At 42.9% G+C, this 22781-nt stretch overlaps 2 protein-coding genes across 5 annotated transcripts; both read right to left on the reverse strand.

Annotated features, from left to right (window-relative positions):
* Nucleotides 1–192: 192 nt before the first annotated feature.
* On the reverse strand, nt 193–13969 carry LOC120063134 (golgin subfamily A member 1-like). 4 transcript variants are annotated; one of them, XM_039013315.1, is made up of 24 exons: nt 13786–13969; nt 12957–13270; nt 11047–11137; nt 10294–10368; nt 9558–9655; nt 9445–9477; nt 9219–9347; nt 8783–8952; nt 8513–8624; nt 8268–8351; nt 7912–8037; nt 6259–6354; nt 6024–6119; nt 5811–5906; nt 5480–5611; nt 5025–5120; nt 4703–4792; nt 4383–4485; nt 4095–4255; nt 3781–3933; nt 3587–3646; nt 3233–3457; nt 3031–3117; nt 193–2121 (listed from the first exon to the last, which is right to left on the reverse strand). In XM_039013315.1, the coding sequence occupies exons 2-24, from the start codon at nt 13083–13085 to the stop codon at nt 2041–2043; spliced, it is 2523 nt and encodes an 840-aa protein (XP_038869243.1). In that variant the 5' UTR covers nt 13086–13270; nt 13786–13969; the 3' UTR covers nt 193–2040. The 4 variants fall into 4 exon arrangements, with proteins under 4 accessions (XP_038869243.1, XP_038869244.1, XP_038869245.1 ...); XM_039013316.1 differs by lacking the exon at nt 10294–10368; XM_039013317.1 differs by lacking the exons at nt 9445–9477; nt 12957–13270; nt 13786–13969 and having other exon boundaries at nt 9219–9414; nt 11047–11087.
* Nucleotides 13970–14819: 850 nt separating this feature from the next.
* Nucleotides 14820–21042, reverse strand: LOC120062708 (serine/threonine-protein phosphatase 6 catalytic subunit-like). Its single transcript, XM_039012769.1, has 7 exons — nt 20933–21042; nt 20197–20292; nt 19995–20060; nt 18344–18485; nt 18122–18201; nt 17760–17969; nt 14820–15730 (listed from the first exon to the last, which is right to left on the reverse strand). The coding sequence occupies exons 1-7, from the start codon at nt 21005–21007 to the stop codon at nt 15482–15484; spliced, it is 918 nt and encodes a 305-aa protein (XP_038868697.1). The 5' UTR covers nt 21008–21042; the 3' UTR covers nt 14820–15481.
* Nucleotides 21043–22781: the final 1739 nt, after the last annotated feature.

Here is a 22781-nt window from a genome sequence, read left to right on the forward strand (position 1 = left end):
TCGGAGGCGTTATTTTTGTTGCGCATGGGTGAAATTCCTACAGCACCACTGAGTGGATTCCGCTGGGAATGACTTTGTTCTGCTGCATCTCTGCTTTACTTACAATCATAAAGATTTTACACTGTCCCGGAGAAAAATTATGAAAAGAAAACCTTTATGTTCACAATATAAATTGAGACAAAAACATTTTAGTTAAGTGTAGTGATTTATTATTATTTTTTGTTAAAAACCAGAGTTGAACACAGCGGAATCAAACAGAAGGTTCAAAAGAGCATCATGTTTTTGATATTGACCTTGCAGTACATTGATCAGTGGAGTCATAGTCACCTGTGCTGTGATATTGTAGTTCTATGAAACTACTTCAGGCAGATTGCTTTCAAGCCCTCACTGGAGTTCATACAGAATTGTCAACTTGTGTGATATCTGGTACTATTCAATAACAGGTCACTGTTAATGAAGTGTGGTGTTTTATCATTGAATGTAGATCATGTCCATTTTAAGAAAGTTTAAAGCCCTAGGGTTGACTGACTATACAAACCTGATGAATGTGACAAAAAAAATGCTACAGTATTGTAACGTCACCAGACACATGGAGATTTCTCACTGCATGATATAGGAGTAGAAGAGTGCAGACTGGTGTATTCCTGCCTTGCACCTGGTTCACATTCTGGTATAAGGCATGCATACTGTATTCACTGGTCTTTCCTCCAGTACAACATTAATGCCCTCACATTGTAAGCTCATAAACAGGGTCACTTCTTGCAGGATGCCAATGAACAGTGAGACAGAGAGTCAAGCCAAGACTGGCAACATGGACAGACACATGGTGTAAAATACTGCAAGAGGTCAAACAAAAATCATTTACATCCAGTGATTTATAAAGTTCTCAATGAATATGTACAGTTTTCATATATAAATAGGACATATGGAATGTCATTTACACAAACACAAGGCAGGTAAAGGTAGAGCACATCCTCCGATAATTCTTATTTAGATATCGTTCAATAATTATTTACTTAATCAACATTATATTAAGACTCACTCCTCTCCTCTTTACATAACATTTTTTCCATTGATATCAATGCCATTGATGTATGGCTCTCACATCAAACCTTCTCATTCTAACATGATACTTTTCTACATGCCCCCCATAATTAATATTGTTATAGGAAAGAACCAAATGAGACTGTTGTGAAGGGTCCTTCAGAAATCTTGGCGGTTATTAAATCTTAAGGTTATTATTATCATGTACTCACAACAGACACATTTGAACAATTAGAGACATAAATAATCTTCTCAGTCAAACAGAGTTGTGGCAGTCTGGTAGTGCTGACCCATCCCACTCTTAACACCTGGACAATTACGTAAGACATACTTGTACTGTGTGCATCAAAGATCTCATATTAACTTAATTCCAAGAGGGAGAAGGGTTACTCTTAAAGGAGTACTTAGCGTTAGCACAGTTGCTAACTAGCGTTTGCGCAATGACTGGAAGTTTATGGTAACTGCTAGTAAATACCATTACTTCCAGTCATTGTGCTAACGGTAGTTAGCATTGGCTCGCAAAACTACAGTACCGCTAACTTCCTTCACACTGGATGAAGAGACATACAAATGGTATCCATGAGTTCATCTGACTCTGGGGAAGTAGATAAATGCCAAAATCCTGAAGTATCCCTTTAAGGTTAACATTTATCAATGCATCAATACCATGTCTGCTTTAACCATTTTACTTGTAAATAAAATCACCCCCAACATAAAAAAAAAAAAATCTTTACAGATCATATAACAAGACTGACTTTCCAAGTCATTGTGGAGCCGTTCTCTGTCCTCTTGAAGAGCAAGAACAATGTCCTTCTAAGGAGAGATTGAAGAGCTACATAGGAATCTGTCACGTCAGAAACCGTTTTAAAGCTTATGTAGTGTCCTCTTCACAATGTTCAGTTGGTTACCACAGTGATGGGAGGCATCATGCAAGGACATGATAAAAGTAATGTGTGTGTCTCTGTCCTCTCCACAATTCTTCCGCTCTCTGTCCCCTCAGCTCCAGTGAGCAGGCGCCCCTGAAACTGACGGCCGAACAATACCCTTTGGAGAAGGCTTGGATCCAAACCAGGACATCTGAAAAACACAGCGATGTTTTCCGATTATATCAAATGAAATGCATGTATCACTGGACTATTACTATAGTTACAACTGGGGAAGGGCCGGGCGCTGGAAAAATAGGAGGGAATTCATCTGGCAACTGGAGGGCTGCTGGGTTCACATCCTGAAGACATTCCCCTATCGTTGGGCCCTTGAGCAAGGCCCTTAACCCCACAACTAGCTCTCCATCCAGGGGTCCTGCACTGCAGCTTGACCCTGTGCTTGTCTCAACTGTATATGTGATGTGTGCTTGAAAGCTATGGTAGAGACTGTTGTCTCTTTCCAATTTTATATGACACATGAATTGTCCATTTTTGATACTCTTCTATAGATTCCTTGTTAACATGCATCAATTCCCTATTCGCCAGTCTCTAATTAACTATATGCTTGCACCTGTTGCGCACAGCAGGTGCCTTAAGTCCGTGTCTTCTTCATGTGTTTGTACAGCACTGATGAAGGCATAAGGCCCAAACATATTAGCACTTCCACCTTCTGTATTCTTCGGAGCATGGATTCAATTAATTATTCCATTTTTCCATCTCGGCCTCCTTGGGTTTTTCCCTTTTCATGGTTTTGAGTGTGAGAACTTTTGGAACTCTACAGATATTTTCTCTCCCACGCACCGGCAGCCGTTTATTTTAGCCTGTGCCCAAACCCTCATACTGGCTTTCTAGCCTCTAAAATAACTATTTTCCTCAGGATGCAGCTTAGGTATTCAAAAATAAACAACAGATAGCAAGTGCATTTAAGAAATTAGGCCAATTGAGGACAAAAATAGTGTCATGGCCTATTTCATTTGATACACGCTGGCTGTGGTATGGCCATAACGCCCATTCATTTGACACAGAAGTTTCAGGGAACAGATATCTGAAAGGAGGAAGTCACCTTGTACTCCAGTGTCTCTTTTAACATGTCCTCTTCCTCACCAGTGAAGTTCAGCAACACAGACACCGCTCTGATCAGCTGATAGGCCTATGAGACAGAACGAGAGGGGGACAGAGAGATATTTAGACTTCAGCCAAGACCATAGACGTCCAATACTGATGGGTCTAGCTACGATAACAGGGACTAGGTAGATTGCTCTCACCTCAGCCTCTCTGGATGACATAAATTTTAGCACCACGTGTTTGAGGTACTCAAAGTTGATCTCTCTTGAGTCATTGAGGTCAGAAGTGTTGGTGACAGTGGTGTTTGGGCCAGGGGCTGGGGGTGCAGCGGGCTCTGTAAAGGTTCTGTCTAGCCTCTCCTGCCTCTCTCCTCTCCCTTCCTGGGCCCTTTCCTTCTCCTCCAACTCAGTTTCAGGTTTCAGCTTCTGCAACAGAAACACACAGGCACAAACTATCACACACAAAACTCAGCACATGGACCATATTCAGTCGATGGAAAAAAATATTACATTTAGATTGGATACTCATACTAAAAAGGTATCTAAATGTCTCACCAGCTCCTTCTGCAAGGTCCTCTTCAGCTCGGCTAGCCTCTGCTGCAGCTGCTTAATGGTCTGTAAAGCAACAGGATTCCAATCAATAACAGCACACACACTGAAATGGACCTGCTCCAGATATTTCAGATAAGGAGTAATTATCCAAACATGCCTGTGTGGTGATCATGGTTTTTGTTTGGTCCAGTACTGACCTTGTTCTTGTCACTAAGCTGCTGCTCCAGGTCTCTGTTGGCCTCCTGCATGTGGTCCAGGTCGTCCACGGTCCCATTCTGGTCCGGTTCACACACCTCTGGAGTCTGCAGCTGCAACGTCAGGGTCTCCACCTCCACCTCCAGCTCAGACACCTGAGACACACACACACACACACAGAGGCACAGTCAGAAAACACATACAAAAAGTCCAATCTGTAATGACAGACTTGAGTTATGTACAGTATGGAAGCTAAGAAGGACATTAAGAACAGGTTTAAAGTGTCTTAATGGCTGTGCCCGCTGTGTGTTCGGACCCGTGACTGGCAGGAGTCCAGATGCTCGTTCTGGGTGAGGAGCTCCTGCCTCAGGCTGACCAGCTGGCTGTCCTTCTCCTCCTCCCTCTCCTGGGTCCATGCCCGCAGCCTCTCCCCCTCCTCCTGCAGCTGGGACAGGGAGCTCTGGGCCCTCTGCAGCTCTGCAACACAAGGTATGTGTTGCATCAGACACCACACGGTATGAAGTCAACACTACCACTTCCAAATTCACATAGCATGGGAGACAGAGGAAAAGTGCACCTGACAACAGAGAAATCAAGTGTTTACCATTGCGAAGTGTTTGGAGTTCCTCCTCTCTCTGCTTCAGCTGCTCAGTGACGTGGGCCAGTTCCTGCGATGTTGTTTGATGTGACGCCGTCATCTGTCCTACCTGGAAAAGGAGACCGTGAACGTCCAATTTATTTATGAGCACAATCAACAAGCTGAATTCATGAATTTGAAAACACCTCACTCAACCTGCCCGAGTATGATTAAGCCAATAGTATTGGCAAGTTTTGGAAACCTCATTCCAACAGAGTGTAGAGAATATTGTTTGTTATTTAAAAGAGTACAGAAATGTATGACGTAAGTATGATGTCTCTCCAGACCTGTAGTTGGAGCTCCTCCTTCTGCCTCCTGGTGTCCTCCAGAGCCATGGCTATCTCCACACTCACCGTCTGCCTGCTGCTCAGCTCTGACTGGGGTGACATACAGGGACATCATTACCCCATGTGTACGGGCAACAGGACCATGGTTTGGAGTTTTAATGCAGTAGCTATTCTCATAGAAATGAGTGTGGCACAGCACGCAAAAAAATCTGGAGTGACCCAGGAATGCAATTGAATTGTTTTTATACACTTGTTTATCAGGAAATCCGTGACTTCCTGTTTTCAACTGACTGCCTAATATAAAGCAGGAAGTGTGTCTGACCCTAGCCTGCTCCAGCTCCTCTCCCCGTCTCCTCAGAGCCACGTCAGCTTCATCCCTCCCTCTCAGCAGACATCCTCTCGCCTCCTCCAACTCAAGCTGGGAAACACGAAACAGAGATGGGTGGGCGAGAGAGAGATGTGGGATAGGGACAGAGAAACATAGATAAAGGGATGTTAAAGAAAGAAAAGCAAAAGAAGGCGTAGGAACAGTCTAACGACAGATAAATATTTGATGGCCTTGTAGCCGAGATCAAATTACATGGCAACCGATTACCAATCCACCGAGACCAGTGGATAAACGGATCAAAATCTGCATCGAAACGATCAAATACCAAAGTGAAAATGTACCTTAACAGTCAGGCAACAAAACTATGCAGCACATGTCACTGAGAACAGTACAGTGAACTAAAATGTCAACATCTACAGATCAAGTGAGAGCTGACAACTGTAACTCACAATCCTAGCTTGGGCAGAGGTGTGCTCTGTGTCTTTCTCTGTCTGCAGTGCAGTGAGCTGCTCCTCCAGCCGGCCTGTCCTCTCCTGGCCCTGCTGCTGCAGACTGACCCTCTCCACACTCCACTCTGCCTGCTGGGGGTGACCACAGGGGGAAAGGGCAGTCTCAGCATCACACATGCTTACATTAACTGTGTCCCTGGCTCCCATAGGATACATGAAGAAGTCTAATCAGTCTAAATAAGAGGTTCAACTGCATTTGCTCCAGCCTCAGCTTCAACTTTATTTACAGTGGTGGTAGAGCATCTTTCACTGTAATCGGACAAATATTTACCAGTTTGTGCAGACGTGCTTGCTTGTCAGTGATCTGCTGCTCAGTGTTCTTGAGCCTTTCGTTGCTCTCCTGCACCTGCTGTTCCAGATCTGCTATCTGTAAGACAGAGAACAACATGGGGCTGTGTGTGAGAGCACAAGAAGAAAGACTGAAGAGAGAGCACAGGTCTGAAATGCTTACATCCTTCTTTCCCACCAGTGCCCGTTCTCTTACCTGTTCGTCCGTTCTCTCTCTGTAGTTCTTGGAAGAGTCGTCTTTGTGCCGTAGCAGGTTCTGTAGTTCAGTTACATTGTGGTTGATTCTGGATATCTGGGAGAGTAGAGATACAATATGCTTACCAGATGTGTTCACACAATTGTTCATTTGTTGCTGTTAAGCAATGGAGCATCTAAGCCAGTTGCATGTGAAGAAGTATATCATTGTGATGAAGAGGTAGAGGGCTGTTTACCTGAGTCTCCAGTGAGCTAACCGTGTCTGCATGGTTGGTGCGTGCCTGCAGCAGCTCCACTCTCGTGTTCTCCAGCGTCTGCTCCAGAGTGGACTTCTACACATTAACACACAGGGGGGGGGGGGGGGAAATGAGGATTGCTCAACACTTTAACTGACCATCTGCACTGAATCTCTGCACCTTAGCACACATGCACTCACTCACACACCCATATGCACAAACACATACACTCACGCTGCATACACACCACGACTGCTCCCATTGGACTTTATTTATTATTGCTAAAAATATCTCCATATCCCACTTCCCCGGCACACGTGTAAATATTATACTTTACATTTGTTTGAGTGCCTTCCTTGTATTTATACTTCTGCTAAATGTTTATGCTGTTGTTACTCCATTAACCCTTCACACTCGTACCCGTATACAGGTTGAAAATGGCAGATTTGGACACTGATAAGCGCCTAAATTGGAACGAAGTGGCTGAACAGTAACATGCTATAAATGACGTCAGAGCTCAGGCTCTGTGCTTCACAGCGCTATATGGGTTGTGACTGACAGCTGTTCTGAACTTGAGCACCGAATGGGACCAGTAGTTGCCTCCCTCCCTCACGCTAATTGGGCAACTGGAAGAAATTGGCCGCAGAACACGCACCTGAATGCACTCACAATTCCTTTCTATGATCACCAAAATGATGATCTGTTTCTCTGAATTGCCTTGTGAAAGCCTAAGTGTAAGTTCGTATTTTATAACTTTGCTAGTCATGTTGGCAATAGAACAACCTTTCAAATGATGCCCACCTGACAAAGAATGCGATTTATACTGGACCGTTTTGGGATTTCGTGAACAACAGTAATTGTGTGAGGCGGGGCTGCGTTCCAAACCAAACACCTACAAGTGTGTTCGCTCTAGTTCCTCAACGCCACAGTTAGGAGCTCTAAAAACACCTTTCTAGTTGAAGACTCTTCTTTGAGTCATCAAAGTACATGGAAGTGACTTAGGAACTGTGCACACTTTGGAGACCGCAGTTAGTCCTCTCAGTCAAACCCTTGTTATTATTTTGTCTTATGTTGCACCTACCCCACATTTTTTCAGGAACATTCTTATGTTACTAAATTTATCCAGAATATTTTAAGATTTGCATATCAACAAATGTGGCAGAAAGTACAGTAAATGTAAAATGCACATAAAATCAACAGTGCAATGTGTTGTCAGGTGTACTGCTGTGTCCTGAACTTTGGTCTAATAATTTCCCCATAATCTTCTAACTGCTCTCTTTCAATTGCTACCGTGCTTATGCATTTCTTCTGTAAGAAACATTTCAATTTAGCCCTATCCATATAGGCCAAGGGTTAAGCTTCTATTTGTGTTCATTATTTGTTTGATACTTATGGTTGTCGTACTGTTGAAAGGTGAACCTGCAAGTAAGCATTTCATTGTACCGTGTACACCATGTGTTTCTGTCCACATGACAAATAAACTTGACTTGAAATGCTTCACCATTCAAATCTAATTCTATTTGTCACCTACTTCGTAAACGACAGATGTGGACTAACAGTGAAATGCTTACTTACAGTTCTCTATGGTCTTTTCCTTATACCAATTCCACAGGAGTCCCTCTGTCTTTAGGATTAGCTGACTGTTGTAGTTACCTCTTTGAGCAGCTCCTGGAGGAGCTCGTCTTCACTCAGGTTGCCCTGCAGACGTCTCTCCAGAGAGGAGACCTTCTCCTGCAGGTCCAGCAGCACACGCTCCTTGTCCTCATCAGTCACTGCCGCCTGGGGACCACAACAGGGAGAGAGAGGGATGGGTCAATTACAGAGCACACTGGGTGAGGAGGAGGGGTTAGATATGGGCAATTCCATGGTAAAGGAAATACGCTGACACTCCGATTTTTCACTTTAAAATATATGCCAAACAAAAACATTTACTGGGAAAACTGTGTAGATTTGGAAAACAGAAATATGGAATTGCCCATATAAGGAGTTACATTGTGATCTGGTCTTACCTTGTGTTGCTGCAGCTTCAGGGCATTGTAATCAGTTTGTAAGGTATGGAGAGACTTCTCTACAGCTGCTTCAGCGCTCCGCGACTGAGAACACACACACAGAGAGATTGCTACATTGTGAAGCATTTTATAAACTGTTATCATCACATTTATCTAACTGTATTCATATGCTGTCATTACAGATATGTACCAATAATACAGTGAACAGATTTTTCAAGGAAGAATCTATGGGTTAGAGGGCTAACCTTCTGGAAGTCCTCAGACACCTGTTGGATGACCTTCTGCAGGTTCTGGCCTCTGCCCTCCAGCTCAGCGATCTTCTTCTCTGCCTTCTCCTTGACCTCCAGCAGGTCCTTTCTTAAATGAGACCACACACACACAACCCTGTACTGTTACACAACAACCAAATCCTCAGGCAACCCAGAAGAAAACAGGCAAACTCTCCCTTATACAATTTTTATTTTTTTAAGAGGTTAGGGGAACAAGATCTTGCAATCACTGTGTCCTGTCCTAACCTTTCGATCCCCAGCTCGGTGTTTAGCCTGCAACTTTCCTGATGCTCCTCTCCCAGAGCCTGCAGCTTCTCCTGCGCTTCGGCCAAACCCTTCTTGGCTGTCTGCAGCTCGGTCTCCTTCTGCTGGAGCTCTCGCTCCCGCAGGCCCTGCTGCTCCTCCTTCCTCAGTAACTACCAGAACGAAACAGGAGACACCACAGAAAGGACATCACTAAAACAAATGTTTAACTACTATTATTGTCTAGGGTAATAGGAACACTTTTGCTCCCACCAAAGTGCTGTTTAACCAAGGTGGATGGCTACCGACATAGCTACAGCTTGGATCAGAATAGACAGACAGATAAAGCATAAAACTACAATATGTTTTGAATTGCCTCCTACATGCCACGTGGTGGGTTATTGTTAGACAGTAGGACCTTGTTGTCCGTAGTGCGTACCATGTGTTTGACTTTGGCGAGCTCCTGCTGCTGGAAGCCATCCAGCTCGTCCAGGTCATCCCTCTTCTGGAACAGAGTAAGGCTCTGCTCCATCATCTCATCTAGCCGCACAGACAGAGATGCCTTCTCCTGAGGGGCCCCAGACAGAAGAGATCTCTCATCTACACAGGCAATGACTGACTGGCTGAATGAGAACCTAGAATATATTAGTTAGATGTTAGCGTACCTGCTCCAGCGTAGACATCCTTTCCATCCACTCCTACAGACAAAGACAGGAATTAATCTAACTATATAAACACACAAACGTATGCCTCGTGGTGCAAAGGATATGATGCTCACCTGATCTTTCTTGTCCAGGGCCAAAGCCATGCCTTCGGCCATTTTGGCTCTATTGGTCTGGTGAGTCTCATTCTGGTCCTGCAGTTTCCTCATGGAGGCTGCATAGTAAAAGAAAGCGAGAGAGAGCGAGAAAGAATGAGCAATAGAACTGGCTAGCCAAAGATGGCTCAATTGAAACAGCAGGTTGGAGATTTGTCAGTGGTTAGTAGCTGCTAGCTTTGAAAGCGTGAGAGTAATATTGACCATAGAATGTGTCCAGTAAGCCAAGCTAGGTGTTTCCCAGAAGCAGGCAAGCAGTGCATCTAACCATGGCCAACACAGACATCCCAAATTAACTTATTTGTATAGATGTTTTATTGTTATTGGTTACATTAGTATATTGGTGTTTGTTATAACATTGATTATCACAAAAAAGGTGAAGTAATAGACATTTACATACTGAAAACTTCCACTGTTTTATATTGTCTCACATAATTGTCATAGCAGAAATACTTACCTACTTCCAAACAGTGCCAAACATTTAAAAACAATTATATGTCAACAAGCATGTAAGTCCCTTGTTTCAACAATATATATATTTTTTAAATATGGAAACCTACAGAAGTGACAGCATATGATTCTCAACTCCTCCTTGATCGATTGACGGTGCTTTGGGTGACCATTACCACAGCCAGCAGACAAACAAATGAGAGAAAGAACGTGAAATGGGAGGAGATTGGAGAATAAAGGTACGTACAATCCTGATGTTTTTCTAATGCAATTTCAAGCTTGTCCTTGGTCTTCTGCATAAGTCGGAGCTGCTCAGCGTAGTCTAGAGGCAGGAGGTGTGGTGATGGAATACCAACAGCACATAAAACAAACACGTACACACACACACAGGAAAGGGGGATGGGTGGATGAGGGTTAAAGCCATGGGGAGGAATAAAATAAAAACATGATTGAGAAAAAAAATGGAGGGGGGGGGGGGAACAATGATTTTCTTAGATGAGAAAACCATCCTGGTTAAGAGGCTGCGTGAAGATGTGCAACCACCTTTTCCAAGGGGTCACACACACCATCTCTAAGGGAGGAGTAGCTACCACACTAATCTGGGAGAAAAAACACACACAACCAAAAAAGGTAGACTAAATGCCATGGCATTTGCTCTTAATGTTCACCAGATGGGAATGTGGTAAAGAATAAAGAAACATTGTAAAAGATACCATATCATACCATTTGTGAGGGGCGGTGTTAAGAACAAAAGCCATGAGGTCGAGACTGAAGCCAGACACCCGTTGGTTATGTGACCTTTCACCTGAGCGTACTGCTCTTGGTAAAAGCTGTCTCTAAGTACACTAGACACAGATCTAGAATCAGCTTACCCACCACCAAACCTAACCTTAATTATTGTTGGGGTAAACGCAAAACTAACCTTAGATAAGTGTCTAGGCCTGGGTGCAACCACCTCATCCTACTCTGATTAAACTGGTTCCATACAGACATGTCTTACCTGATAGTTTGGCCTCCAGCTTGCGAATCTGATCATTCCTTCTGAGGATCTGGGAAGAGAGGTCATCCCTGGAGCTACTGCCATCAGAGGCCTGGAGGTCAACACAAACACAGAGAATAGAGGGATCCTCATCAGCACAGCAGGTCACACTGGAGCTTCCATGGTTATGTGGCAGCAGGTACTAGAAACATGTGTTGTGGATGTTGTAGAGTCTATGAAATATCCCACTGACAAGATATATCAAAATGATATTTCATATCAGAGGTACCCAACTCATGTCTATGAGTGTGTTTAGGGCAATTCCATAGTAACAGAATGATGCCATGACTCAATTACAATTAAAAAACAATTACTTCAAATTTAAACAATCCATGCAACTCTATGCACAAGGACTACGTTTAACAATTTCCAGTGAACATTTTACAAAATCACATTTTACTCGAAGAACAGTGCAGATGCAAACCGTCATTGTTACCAAACTTTGCATTTGCACTGCTCTTTGTGTAAATGTGTTTTTGTTCAATTTTCTGTGGAAATTGCCCTTTACCTAAATTTGATGTCATCCTGATTTTACTTCACTACAAATTTGATGAGGGATAGCCTACCAGTTGATTTGGTCTTACTGCCAGTCAATGACTTAAATAATTCAAAACGGTGCAAACGAGAAAGGAAAGACATCAGCCCCAAGACACTGGATCTGGCTAACACTAAGATCAGCCACTCCATTCAGTGTCAAACGTGGAGGGGGGAGGGGTGCAGAAAATACCAACTGAACAGATTAACACCTCTGATGCTTTTCCAATAACATCAACACAATTCAATATCTAATGATATTCTTAAAGTTATATAATGTCTAAAACAAGTGCAATGTGGAATAACACCATCACATTGACTACTAATTAGCCTCAAAGATTTAAGCGGAATTGTCTCAACATACAGTATGTTAAGCTACCTTCTCCAAAAGAGAAAAGGACCATTGTGTGTGTTTGTTCTAGTGCCTACTCGTCATGTGTGGTCAAGTGAACAGAGCGGGGCTGATCTGACACCTGAGCAGGGCTTCATGTTACACAGGTTTGTGCCTTAAGACTCAACAATGCATTAAAGGGATAGTTTGGGATTTTGGCAATTACTTTTCATGCATCTGCTTCCGGTAGGAAGAAAGTTGAGTTTTGCTAGCTAATCATAACTAATGTTAGCCCAATGACAAAGTCTACAGGAACAGCTAGCATGCTTTCTGTTTCCATAGACTTCCAGTCATTGCGCTAAAACTAGTTAGCAATTGTGCTAACGCTTGTTAGCAACTTCCTTCAAACTGCATGCAGAGACATTAAAATTATGTCCAAGACTTCATCTGACTCTGGGTAAGTAAAGAATGGGCCTCATTGCCGAATCCTGAACTATCCCTTTAACCTGCTCTACAATGGGGAATATTTCTGAATTCATCTAATCATTGACAAAAGAGTGGTGGTATCGTACTCGTACATTTACACACTTGACCATGGAATACACTGGCTTCTGGATGCCAATGGTAGTGAATTACATCATCATGACAATCCCTGGGGCTCTTATCTGGCCACAGAGGGAAACACTAATGGAGGGCCTGGGCCATTACTGTCAGGTAGGGGCCACAGAATCTCTCAAAACACTGAGAAAGCCTATCATGTTATAGATCAGTTATGTTGAATTGAAAGAGTGTAAAGGATATAAATTACCTTTGTTTGCATTTCAAATGTGCAAAACTTAAGCCTATTCAAATTAGAGGCCATAAGCCATCTTTTCTTCCTTGATGTCTTCCTTGTAGAATAGCCTGGGTAACCTTGTTTCGTGTCATACGACCAACTACTCTTAGTGGGTTCAAAAGATGACTGGCATGGACTGTGTGACAGTGAGGTAACAATACTGGTACTTACAAAATCATCCCCGGAGTCTGCCCCGACTGACGTAATGGACTCTTTGCTGCAGGAGCGAGGCATACGGACTCCGGTCCGGGGAGCTGTGGCAGCCTCCTCCGCAATCTTCTTTTTCAATTTGGCAAACATCTCCACCTTGCCTTAGTGTTTCTTTACCAAAGTGTACTGCCTGCTACTAGTTCTCTTCCCAAAAGCTCCACAATGCAAGTGCTCTGTCACTCAGGCTGTGGTCGTTCAGGGTCCCAGAACAGCTGTATTCCAGTGTAGCCTCCTCTCACGGGCAGGGGAACTGTCATTGTCATTCCTCTTTCAATCTGAAATAGACAACAGAGAGTGAGTCATGGCAATCAGCACGAAAACTATTAGAGATGCAGAATGAGGATATGCTAATGTCTGTAGCTACCTTATACGTCGTTTTGGTCTTATGATTTGTCATGTCACTAGATTAGTTGACAGATTGGTGACAGCAGGTTTAGCTAGCAGGTTTGCTAAGAAATACATATGAAGAGGCTAATGATATTTCAGCTGGATGACAAGACGATGTAAATTAGCTAGCTAGCTACCCAGTATTGGCAATGATAGCTGCTCGCTTGTTAGAAAGCTAGCTTTCGTTAGCAGTTAACGAATAAGTCGTTACCATTCTGTAAAAAGCCCAACATTCGAGATTTAAGAAATCCGTCGGGCCCAGCTAACTGTTCACGGCTGTTTGATCATGAATTCCAGGAAAAGACAGATGATTTCAACAAATGATGGCTATCAGCTAGCTACCTAGCTAGTTATTGTTAGCCTAGCTAGCGAATTTAGCCAGCTGATCAAGGGAATCTCTTACCGTATGAACTCCGACAAAGTAACACATTCCTAGAGAAGCCCATTGTGTTTAATGTATTCTCTGCGACGAATAACAACTCTACCGTTTCCCAATATAATACATCTACAAATATACTGCTTTACGACAATTGTGTTACTATGTCTGGACTGTATTTTGGCTAGCTCTCTTACATCAACACATAATATGCCAGTACACTGCGTCCGCGTTCATTGGACAAATCTAAAAGGGCGTGGAAAGGGATTCGCTCGACTTCATGTCAGTCAACAAAAACAGTATGCTGGAACCTGGAGGTCATAAAATGCATTGATTATACACTACGTGGCCAAATGTATGTGGACACCTCTTCAAATTAGTGGATTCAGCTATTTCAGCCACACCCGTTGCTGACAGGTGTATACAATCGAACACACAACCATGCAATCTCCATAGACAAAACGTTGGAGTAGAATGGCCCATACTGAAGAGCTCAGTGACTTTCAAAGTGGTACCATCATAGGATGCCACTTTTACTCAAGTAGAAATTTATTGGGTGATTTTTACTTGAGTCATTTTCTATTAAGGTATCTTTACTTTTACTTAAGTATGACAATTGGGTACTTTTTTCATCAATGGGATGAATTGGAACGCTGACTGCGAGCCGGGCCTAATCGCCCAACATCAGTGCCCGACCTCACTAATGCTCTTGTGGCTGAATGGAAGCAAGTCCCTGTAGCAATGTTCCAACATCTAGTGGAAAGCCTTACCAGAAGAGTGGAGGCTGTTATAGCAGCAAAGGGGGGGACCAACTCCATATAAATGCCCATGATTTTGGAAAGAGATGTTGGACGAGCACGTGTCCACATACTTTTGGCCACGTAGTGTATTTCCTTGTATTTACTGATTAACAGTAATAGCAGAATCTCTCATTTTGATAATTTCCATATTAACTAGCTCATCCTGTAACACAGTCAGTTCACACAAGTAACCACAGCTAGGCTTACTGCTCTCATAGGCCTGCCCATCTTTAGATCAGTGGTCTTCATCTTAGGATGTGCTTCCCTCAATTATCAGGCTTATAGCTTTATTATAATACTACATTACAAGAGAACTAAGTGCAAGAATAAATTCTCATTAAACATATTTCTGAACAAAAACAATATTGCCCATATGTGCTGTTTCTGATTTGAGTGCTTTATATATATATCTACACGATAAACTAAATTCAATAAATAGAAATTACAAAAATCAAATCAAACATTTGAGAAATAACTTCTTCTATAGGCCGAATAGGTTGCAAATAGACCCAAGTCAAACTGAAACAAGTCAAACAAAACTGACTTCTTCCTGTAAAGTGGCGAAAAGAAGTGATCCTGTTTCACTTCATGTATTCTTATTGTGAACTACCATAATGAATTGAATCTAACACATGCCATGCGTTAGATAAAAACATAAAATATTGACACTGCTATCACCTAAAACATAGTGGTATTACTTGATATGGTACTTCTGTGTCAATGCATGTGTGTTGGTACACAGAGCTACAGCAGACACAAAAACATGCAGTATGTATATAACGTACACACTATAATAAAATAGGAATGACAAAATCAGTGGTGTCACTTCAACAAGAGTTGTTGTCGCTCCTCTGCATGTGATGCAATACAAATGTGGTGGTTGATAACAGTGCGGTGGAAGCTGATGATCGTTAGTGCAGTGTTTACAGGAAATATGGTGTCGTTGTTCTGGGTGGAATGACTCTCTCTGAGTCGGGCACTGCCCGGAACAGCTTGGGCTCCCTCGTATTGGCGTCTTTGAAGACCATGATGGAGGCAATGTTGCCACAGCGATAGCAGTAGTTAGGAGCCGACCAGACTGTGACCAGCTTCTCATCAAACATGAACTTGTAACCCTCATGGACTAACTGGTGTGCCCGACAGATCAACTTCAAGTTGTTGATGTGAGCAAACTGCATATCGAGGGATATATAATGAAAAAAGAAAGACAGTGAGATAAATGTGAATGTGAGAAAAAAAACATTACTATTACCCATTTCATCTACAGTACCAGTCAAAAGTTTGGGAACACACCTACTTATTCAAGGGTTTTTCTTAATTTTTACTATTTTATACATTGTAGAATAATAGTGAAGACATCAAAACAATTAAATAACACATATGGAATCATGTAGTAACCAGAAAAAGTGTTAAACAAATCAAAATATATTTTATATTTGAGATTCTTCAAAGTAGCCACCCTTTGCCTGGATGACAGCTTTGCACACTCTTGGCATTCTCTCAACCAGCTTCATGAGGTAGTCACCTGGAATGCATTTCAATTAACTGGTGTGCCTTGTTAAAATAATTTGTGGAATTTCTTTCCTTCTTAATGCGTTTGAGCCAATCAATTGTGTTGTGACAAGGTAGGGGTGGTATACAGAAAGAAAGCCCTATTTGGTAAAATAGCTCAAATAAGCTGTCACGAATCCCGCTTCCTGAGTCTGTTTTTGCCTGTGTTCTGTCCTGGAGTGTTTTTTCCGGTGTCCTGGAACGCACCCTGTCTGGTTGCCGGGCGACGTAGCTAGTTGGAGGATCTCTGAGTACCCGCACCTGTATCCCATCAGCTATCTGCACACCTGGTCCTGATCATCACCCCTCCACTTCATAAGCGCTGACCTGACATCCATTCCCTGCCGGATCGTTAGCCATGAACAGTATGTTGTGCCAGCGTATCAGCCTCCAGTTTGATAGAGTTTGTTTTGTTGTTTTGTACGTCTTGCTTGCCTTGAACTCACCTCCGTTTTATTGGTCTACAGTCATTCACCCGGAACACTCATCCCATCCCTACCTGGTCGTCGGTGACTTCAGTTACTTCCTTGGATCTGCTTATTCAATCCCATCAACTCACCTCCGCTGCCCGCTCCGCCACTTGGATTTTTCTATCACTACATTTAAACTTGTAAATAAATACTCACCTTCGTCTTACTCTCCTTGTCCTGGTCTGCTTCTGGGTTTTACTTTAGAAAACCGTGACGACAGTCCATCGTTACTTTAAGACATGAATGTGTCAATCAGGAAAATTTCAAGAACTTTGAACGTTTCTTCAAGTGCAGTCGCAAAAACCATCAAGCACTATGATGAAACTGGCTATAATGGGGACCGTCACAGGAAAGGAAGACCCAGAGTTACCTCTGCTGCAGACGATAAGTTCATTAGAGTTAAGTGCACCTCTAACTGCAGCCCAAATAAATGCTTCACAGGGTTCAAGTAACAGACACATTTCAACATCAACTATTCAGAGAAGACTGAGTGAATCAGGCCTTCATGGTCAAATTGCTGCAAAGAAACCACTACTAATGGACACCAATAAGAAGAAGAGACTTGCTTGGGCCAAAAAACACGAGCAATGGACATTAGACTCCAATTTAAGATTTTTGGTTCCAACAGCCGTGGATTTGTGAGACGCAGAGTAGGTGAAGGGATGATCTCTGCATGTGTGGTTCCCACCGTGAAGCATGGAGGTGTGATGGTGTGGGGGTGCTTTTCTGGTGACACGGTCAGTGATTTATTTAGAATTCAAGGCACACTTAACCAGCATGACTCCCACAGCATTCTGCAGCGATACGCCATCCCATCTGGTTTGCGCTTAGTGGGACTATCATTTGTTTTTTAACAGGACAATGACCCAACACACATCCAGGCTGTGTAAGGGCTATTTGACCAAGAAGGAGAGTGGAGTGCTGCATCAGATGACCTGGCCTCCACAATCACCCGACCTCAACCCAGTTAAGATGGTTTGGGATGAGTTGGACCACAGAGTGAAGGAAAATCAGCCAACAAGTGCTCAGCATATGCAGGAACTCCTTCATGACTGTTGGAAAAGCATTCCAGATGAAGCTGGTAGTAAAAATAAAGAAAAACCTTTGAATGAGTAGATGTATCCAAACTTTTTACTGGTACTGTATGTCTATTACCGTGTGAAATTGACAATGTACTCACCTCATTGGTGACCTTTGCACCAAACAGCCACCCAGCTCCCCTGGGGCTGATGGCCCAGGTGTCCACATCCTCGGGGTCTGACCACACAAGGTCACAGAATGCTCCCTTGTGGGGGATCTCCTGGTTACGCTCAATGGTTCTGATCTGGTCCAGGGTCTTTATGTCCGGGGAGAGGCCCCCATGAACACACAGAATCTGCTCATCCATCAGCTGGCACACAAAACAACCAAAGCACAGCATTAGAATGCTGAGTAACTGAGACAGTAGAAAATATCTTCATGTTGGCTTGATATGCTGAAATTGTGCCATGGGGGCTGTTACTGCAGGAAATCAGAAATACAAAGCAATAGAGTTATACTCACTGCTGCAACTGTTAACATATCAAACACTTTGGTACAGTAGCGCCAGGCATTTGCATTTCCATATTTGGTTTGGCATTCATCTGAAAGGCAACATAGACCAGGAACATCCCATTTATAACCAGAGCACCTGGAGTCAAGGGTTTGCATTGTACATCAATTACTAATGTGTTAATACAACATTTGGTTGGGTTGGATATGGTGAATTAATGAAGAAAATCTCACCATAAAATCCATACACTTGGGTTATCTGCCTGCTTTCGTGGTTTCCTCTTAAAAGTGTGATGCGGTCAGGCCATTTGGCTTTTAACACCAGCAGGTATGTGAGCGTCTCCAAGCTGTAATATCCCCGGTCAACAAAATCACCCTGCAGAGAAACAAATACACATAATCCTGATGGGTACATTATTGATGGACGTTGTAAACAACATGTAAAACAAGGCAACCGTGTGGCTCAGTTCATAGAGCATGGCACTTGCAACGCCAGGGTTGTGGGTTCGATTCCCGTGGGGGACCAGTAGGGAAAAAGTACACTCACTACTGTAAGTCACTAAATGACTAAAATGTAACAGCAAACATGTTGTCCCCCACGAATGATGCAGCTTCTGACTAACACATTTCAGTTCATTACTATAGCTTGGGCCGATCAGTAATTTTGTAAAGGCCAGATCTTTATGGCAAGACGCATCATTCACCCACATTTCGTCAAAATTGGCCCAGCTGTCTGAGATATCGCATCTGATTTAAAGCCAATTTATGCTTGATCCCAAAATATGGTCAGAGGCGTCATGTGACACAATTGCGGAGCCTCCAGAGGCATGCAGAAGCAAAAATGAGTTTCGTACTGTATCGCCCTGCGCCTCTAAAATGTTGTAACAATGCGGAGTGCTCTGAATAGCTCCGCATTGACATGATTGGTTGACCGTAAGTGAGGTCCTGTATAAAACACAAAGTCACTTCCTTTACAACTTCCTTTGGGTCACAGCACATCCGGGTGTGGAAGGGAATTAAATTGTAGACCAGTTTGACAAAAGAGCTTTGCAACAAGATATCATTGAAATTAATGTTCCACTGGGTAAAGGTCAGGCCAAACGTAGGATCAGAGCCATTTTGATAGATGTGTGGCAGAAGAGATGGGACATTTTGATAGATATGTGGCAGAAGAGATGGGACTCTGAGCCCAATTGCCTGCATTTATATGCCCTCCAAAGAAAGGTTGTGGACCAAGATTCAAAGGTCAGATTAGGAAGGAAGAAGTGGCGTTTGCTCGATTGTGCTTAGGACATTGCACATTGAACTCGCCATTACATCTGGTTGGCAAGCATGTGAATGGTTTGTGTCTGGAGTGTATGGTGGATTAAACTGTGGAGCATGTGTTGTTATATTGTTGTAAGTGTGTTGAAGAGAGGGAAATATTGAAGTGTTGGGTCAATGAGGTTCAACAGGTTTGGGAGGGTTTGGAAGGGATTTGGGGGATGGTCTATTAGAAGTTAGTAGGGCTCTTTTTTATTTTCTCAGAAGTACTGAGTTAGTTAGGAGGATTTAGAAATGTTGTAAACCGTGATTGACCACACACTAAAGCCCAGTAGGTGGCTGGCATGCACCTTTCACATTTGTTTGTGGACTGCCATTATATCATAGAAGAAGGCAACATCCTTCACAACAGCTCTGCACTGCTCCGCAAAGCGCAAGAAGTATGAATGCCCTGACTTCTGCAGAGGCTGTATCACGTAAATTCTGCATGGCCAATGCAGACATCAAATTGTCCATGTAGCGCCTTTAACTTATTAACAGACGGACGGAGACAGATCCAGTCGGGGACAACAAAAACATAAATGGGAGTGGACGAGGGGATAATAGTTGAGTATATACCCACCATGAAAATATAGTTTGTGTCTGGGACCTGTCCTCCGGTTCTGAAGAGTTCACACAGATCATAAAACTAATTGAATGAAGAAGAAACAACCAAGTTAACTTCAGAATTACTGGAAATTAAAGAATGGAAAGAAATAGAATATAAGAAAACAAATATTTAGCAACGATGCTGTATGGCTGTGAGGGTCAATGAAGTAGCCTACCTGCCCGTGTATATCCCCACACACTGTCACTGGGGTGGACACAGGTTGGACATTGGATTCCTCTAGCAATAGGTCACATACATAGTCACATAACCTCTGAGGGGAAAAAAACACACACCCTTAGAATAAGGAGGAGTCTGATGTGATGTAATGCCCAAGCAATGATTTAATGAATGAATGTCATAATAGCAACATCCATAAACTAGTGATAACTAAGCTCCTGAGTGGAGCAGTGCTCTAGGACATTGCGTCTCAGTGCTAGAGGAGTCACTACAGACCCTGGTTCGATTCCAGACTGTATCACAACGGCTGTGATTGGGAGTCCCATAGGGCAGCGCACAATTGGCCCAGCGTCGTTAGGGTTTGGCAGGGATAGGCCGTCAATTGGGGTAGGCCGTCATTGTAAATAAGAATTTGTTCTTAATGTTCTTAACTGACTTGCCTAGTTAAATAAAGGTTACATAAAATCAAATAAATAAAAGCTACTGTAAATGGCACATTTTATATCATACCAATACTTTTGTCAAGCATGTTGACGGCATTCATTGAATTCAAATTCTTGGTTATAATGGCATCACAGTCTGTATGTGTGATTTTAGGTCAGCTTAGATAGTCTATGATTTAGAAGTGATAGCCATTTTGCCATTGTTTACGTCTGATAAGTAGGCTACTTACTATACGTGCTGCTCATCGGGCTTATTTCAGTGATCGCCATTGCGAAGGCAGTGATTCTCACCTTGAGGTCGTTTTCAGGTAAATATTTACACTGCTTGGCAATCTCCTCGTATTTATCCAGGTCCAGTGGCGCCATTGTATCAGCTGTTCGCTAAAATGTTTCTAGCCTACTTAGTCTACATGTTTGATTCCGTCTAGCGGATTTACTGAATAGTTTGCGTTGTGCTGCCATCTGCTGTGTGGGTGATGCACTACTTTTGACTTAGATTGTATAGGCCCCAGATCCCCGGACAATGTATATTGTGGGCTCTTTAAGGATGTCTAATCATATAATCAAATGCTTAATTATTGAGTGTAACAGCTATGTTTCTTTGATCTTGATCTTGTTGGGCAGCTCATGTCACTGCTGACGAATGACTGTAGACGACAGGTGTTTAGGCCTATAGCCACATAGTGGAGCTCGCACACAGTAGAAACAATGGGTGATTAGGCTACAGCGCGCACATATCCTACAGCGTAGGCATAATAAACATCCCCATCTTTTTTTCTCGGGTCTAGGCCTGAAGTCCTGGATAGCTTACTTTTTCATAATATTGCTGCTTATAGGGAGTACATCGATTAAAGAGGTGCATATATTATTTCATGAATAGCCTAATGTCCCATAATCGAATGGATGTAATGTTTAGTCTAGGCTATAATCATAAAATAACGTAATTTTAGATGATTTATATTTGTTTTAAAGTGTGTCAAATGAAAAATCAAACATATTTCTCATTGCACTCATCGCGCACTGGCTCACGATTACGCATTGAACCAATCAAATGCCTTTGCGATGGGAAAACAAACGCACCTAATCATACCACGAGACTTCCCCTCAATGCCCTCATTGGCTGAAGGGTATGACAATCCACAGCGTTTCCTTTCATTGCGCTGGGCTAGGTTGAACTGAAAGTGAAGTCAAGAAGCTGCGGGTAGTTCGGTTCGCAATCACTGGGTAGCAATTGCGAACAGCATCGGCTAGTCCATTCAGGGAAAGGTCTGAGACAGACCATTACTAAGGCTTTACATGGAGAGCTGAAATTGAATATGAGGTTAACGGCCTTAATGATGTACATATCCCCGGCTTTGCTATTTATTTTGTATATTGGATTTTCTGATGCTGCACCTCGCATCAACTCCTATAATGCGTCGCCTATCTCCAGGAAGCCTCGCTCAGCATCCGAGAGCTTGGAGCAGCTCCACACCACCTTGCCCAATCGTTTACCTGAGGACAGGTTTGTGCTCGGCCTAGTAACTGGGCTCACGCCGTCCCCCACAATTGTCTCCGCCAGAGCGACCAGCAAAACGATACAGGTCTCCACGATTCCTGTCTCGCCAACCGCAACCACAATTCAGCCACCGACAACGGATCCAATAACCCCAAAGCCAAGCATAGAAATTATTTCAACCCCTAGACAACAAATAATGGCGTTGAGCTCCAGAACATCAAATTCAAGCAAAAGATCCACTGATGCGCGATCAGTTTTTCCTCCAGAAAAAACGCTGCAGACCATGGTCTCCATGGTTTCTCAGCGGACGACAAATGATGCGTGGTCTTCAGATAACATCGATGCAAAGATTACCTCCGACAATAGTCAAGGTGAGCCTATGTTGGCGCTTAGATGTGATAAGAATAAAATATATAATATTCCAAGGCGCATCAATTGTTATGTTACATTGTGTTGTGTATAGAATACCCTCTGCCACACCTCCACAATGGATACACCTTATTAGACTGATAGCCTATATGGAATTTTACTCTCTGACCTTTAATCACCTCACAAATTCACTTATGTTTGCAGAAATGTCAATTTTCATGCAAAAAAGAAAGAATATATTAACATGTAACCAAAGGCACAACCAAAACGTCC

Source organism: Salvelinus namaycush, chromosome 18 (assembly GCF_016432855.1).
Source record: "Salvelinus namaycush isolate Seneca chromosome 18, SaNama_1.0, whole genome shotgun sequence".
Taxonomy (NCBI): domain Eukaryota; kingdom Metazoa; phylum Chordata; class Actinopteri; order Salmoniformes; family Salmonidae; genus Salvelinus; species Salvelinus namaycush.

Excerpts from the sequence above, each read along its gene's own strand:
- LOC120063134 (XM_039013315.1), bottom strand. The coding sequence starts at position 13,085 with ATGTTTGCCAAATTGAAAAAGAAGATTGCGGAGGAGGCTGCCACAGCT. Across the intron at positions 8,625-8,782 it reads ACCGAGCTGGGGATCGAAAG|AAAGGACCTGCTGGAGGTCA; the intron begins GTTAGGACAGGA and ends GTCTCATTTAAG. Across the intron at positions 4,256-4,382 it reads ACTCCAAACACTTCGCAATG|AGCTGCAGAGGGCCCAGAGC; the intron begins GTAAACACTTGA and ends CTTGTGTTGCAG.
- LOC120062708 (XM_039012769.1), bottom strand. The coding sequence starts at position 21,007 with ATGGCGCCACTGGACCTGGATAAATACGAGGAGATTGCCAAGCAGTGT. Across the intron at positions 20,293-20,932 it reads TACCTGAAAACGACCTCAAG|AGGTTATGTGACTATGTATG; the intron begins GTGAGAATCACT and ends TTTTCCCCTCAG. Across the intron at positions 17,970-18,121 it reads ATATGTTAACAGTTGCAGCA|CTGATGGATGAGCAGATTCT; the intron begins GTGAGTATAACT and ends TTTGTGTGCCAG.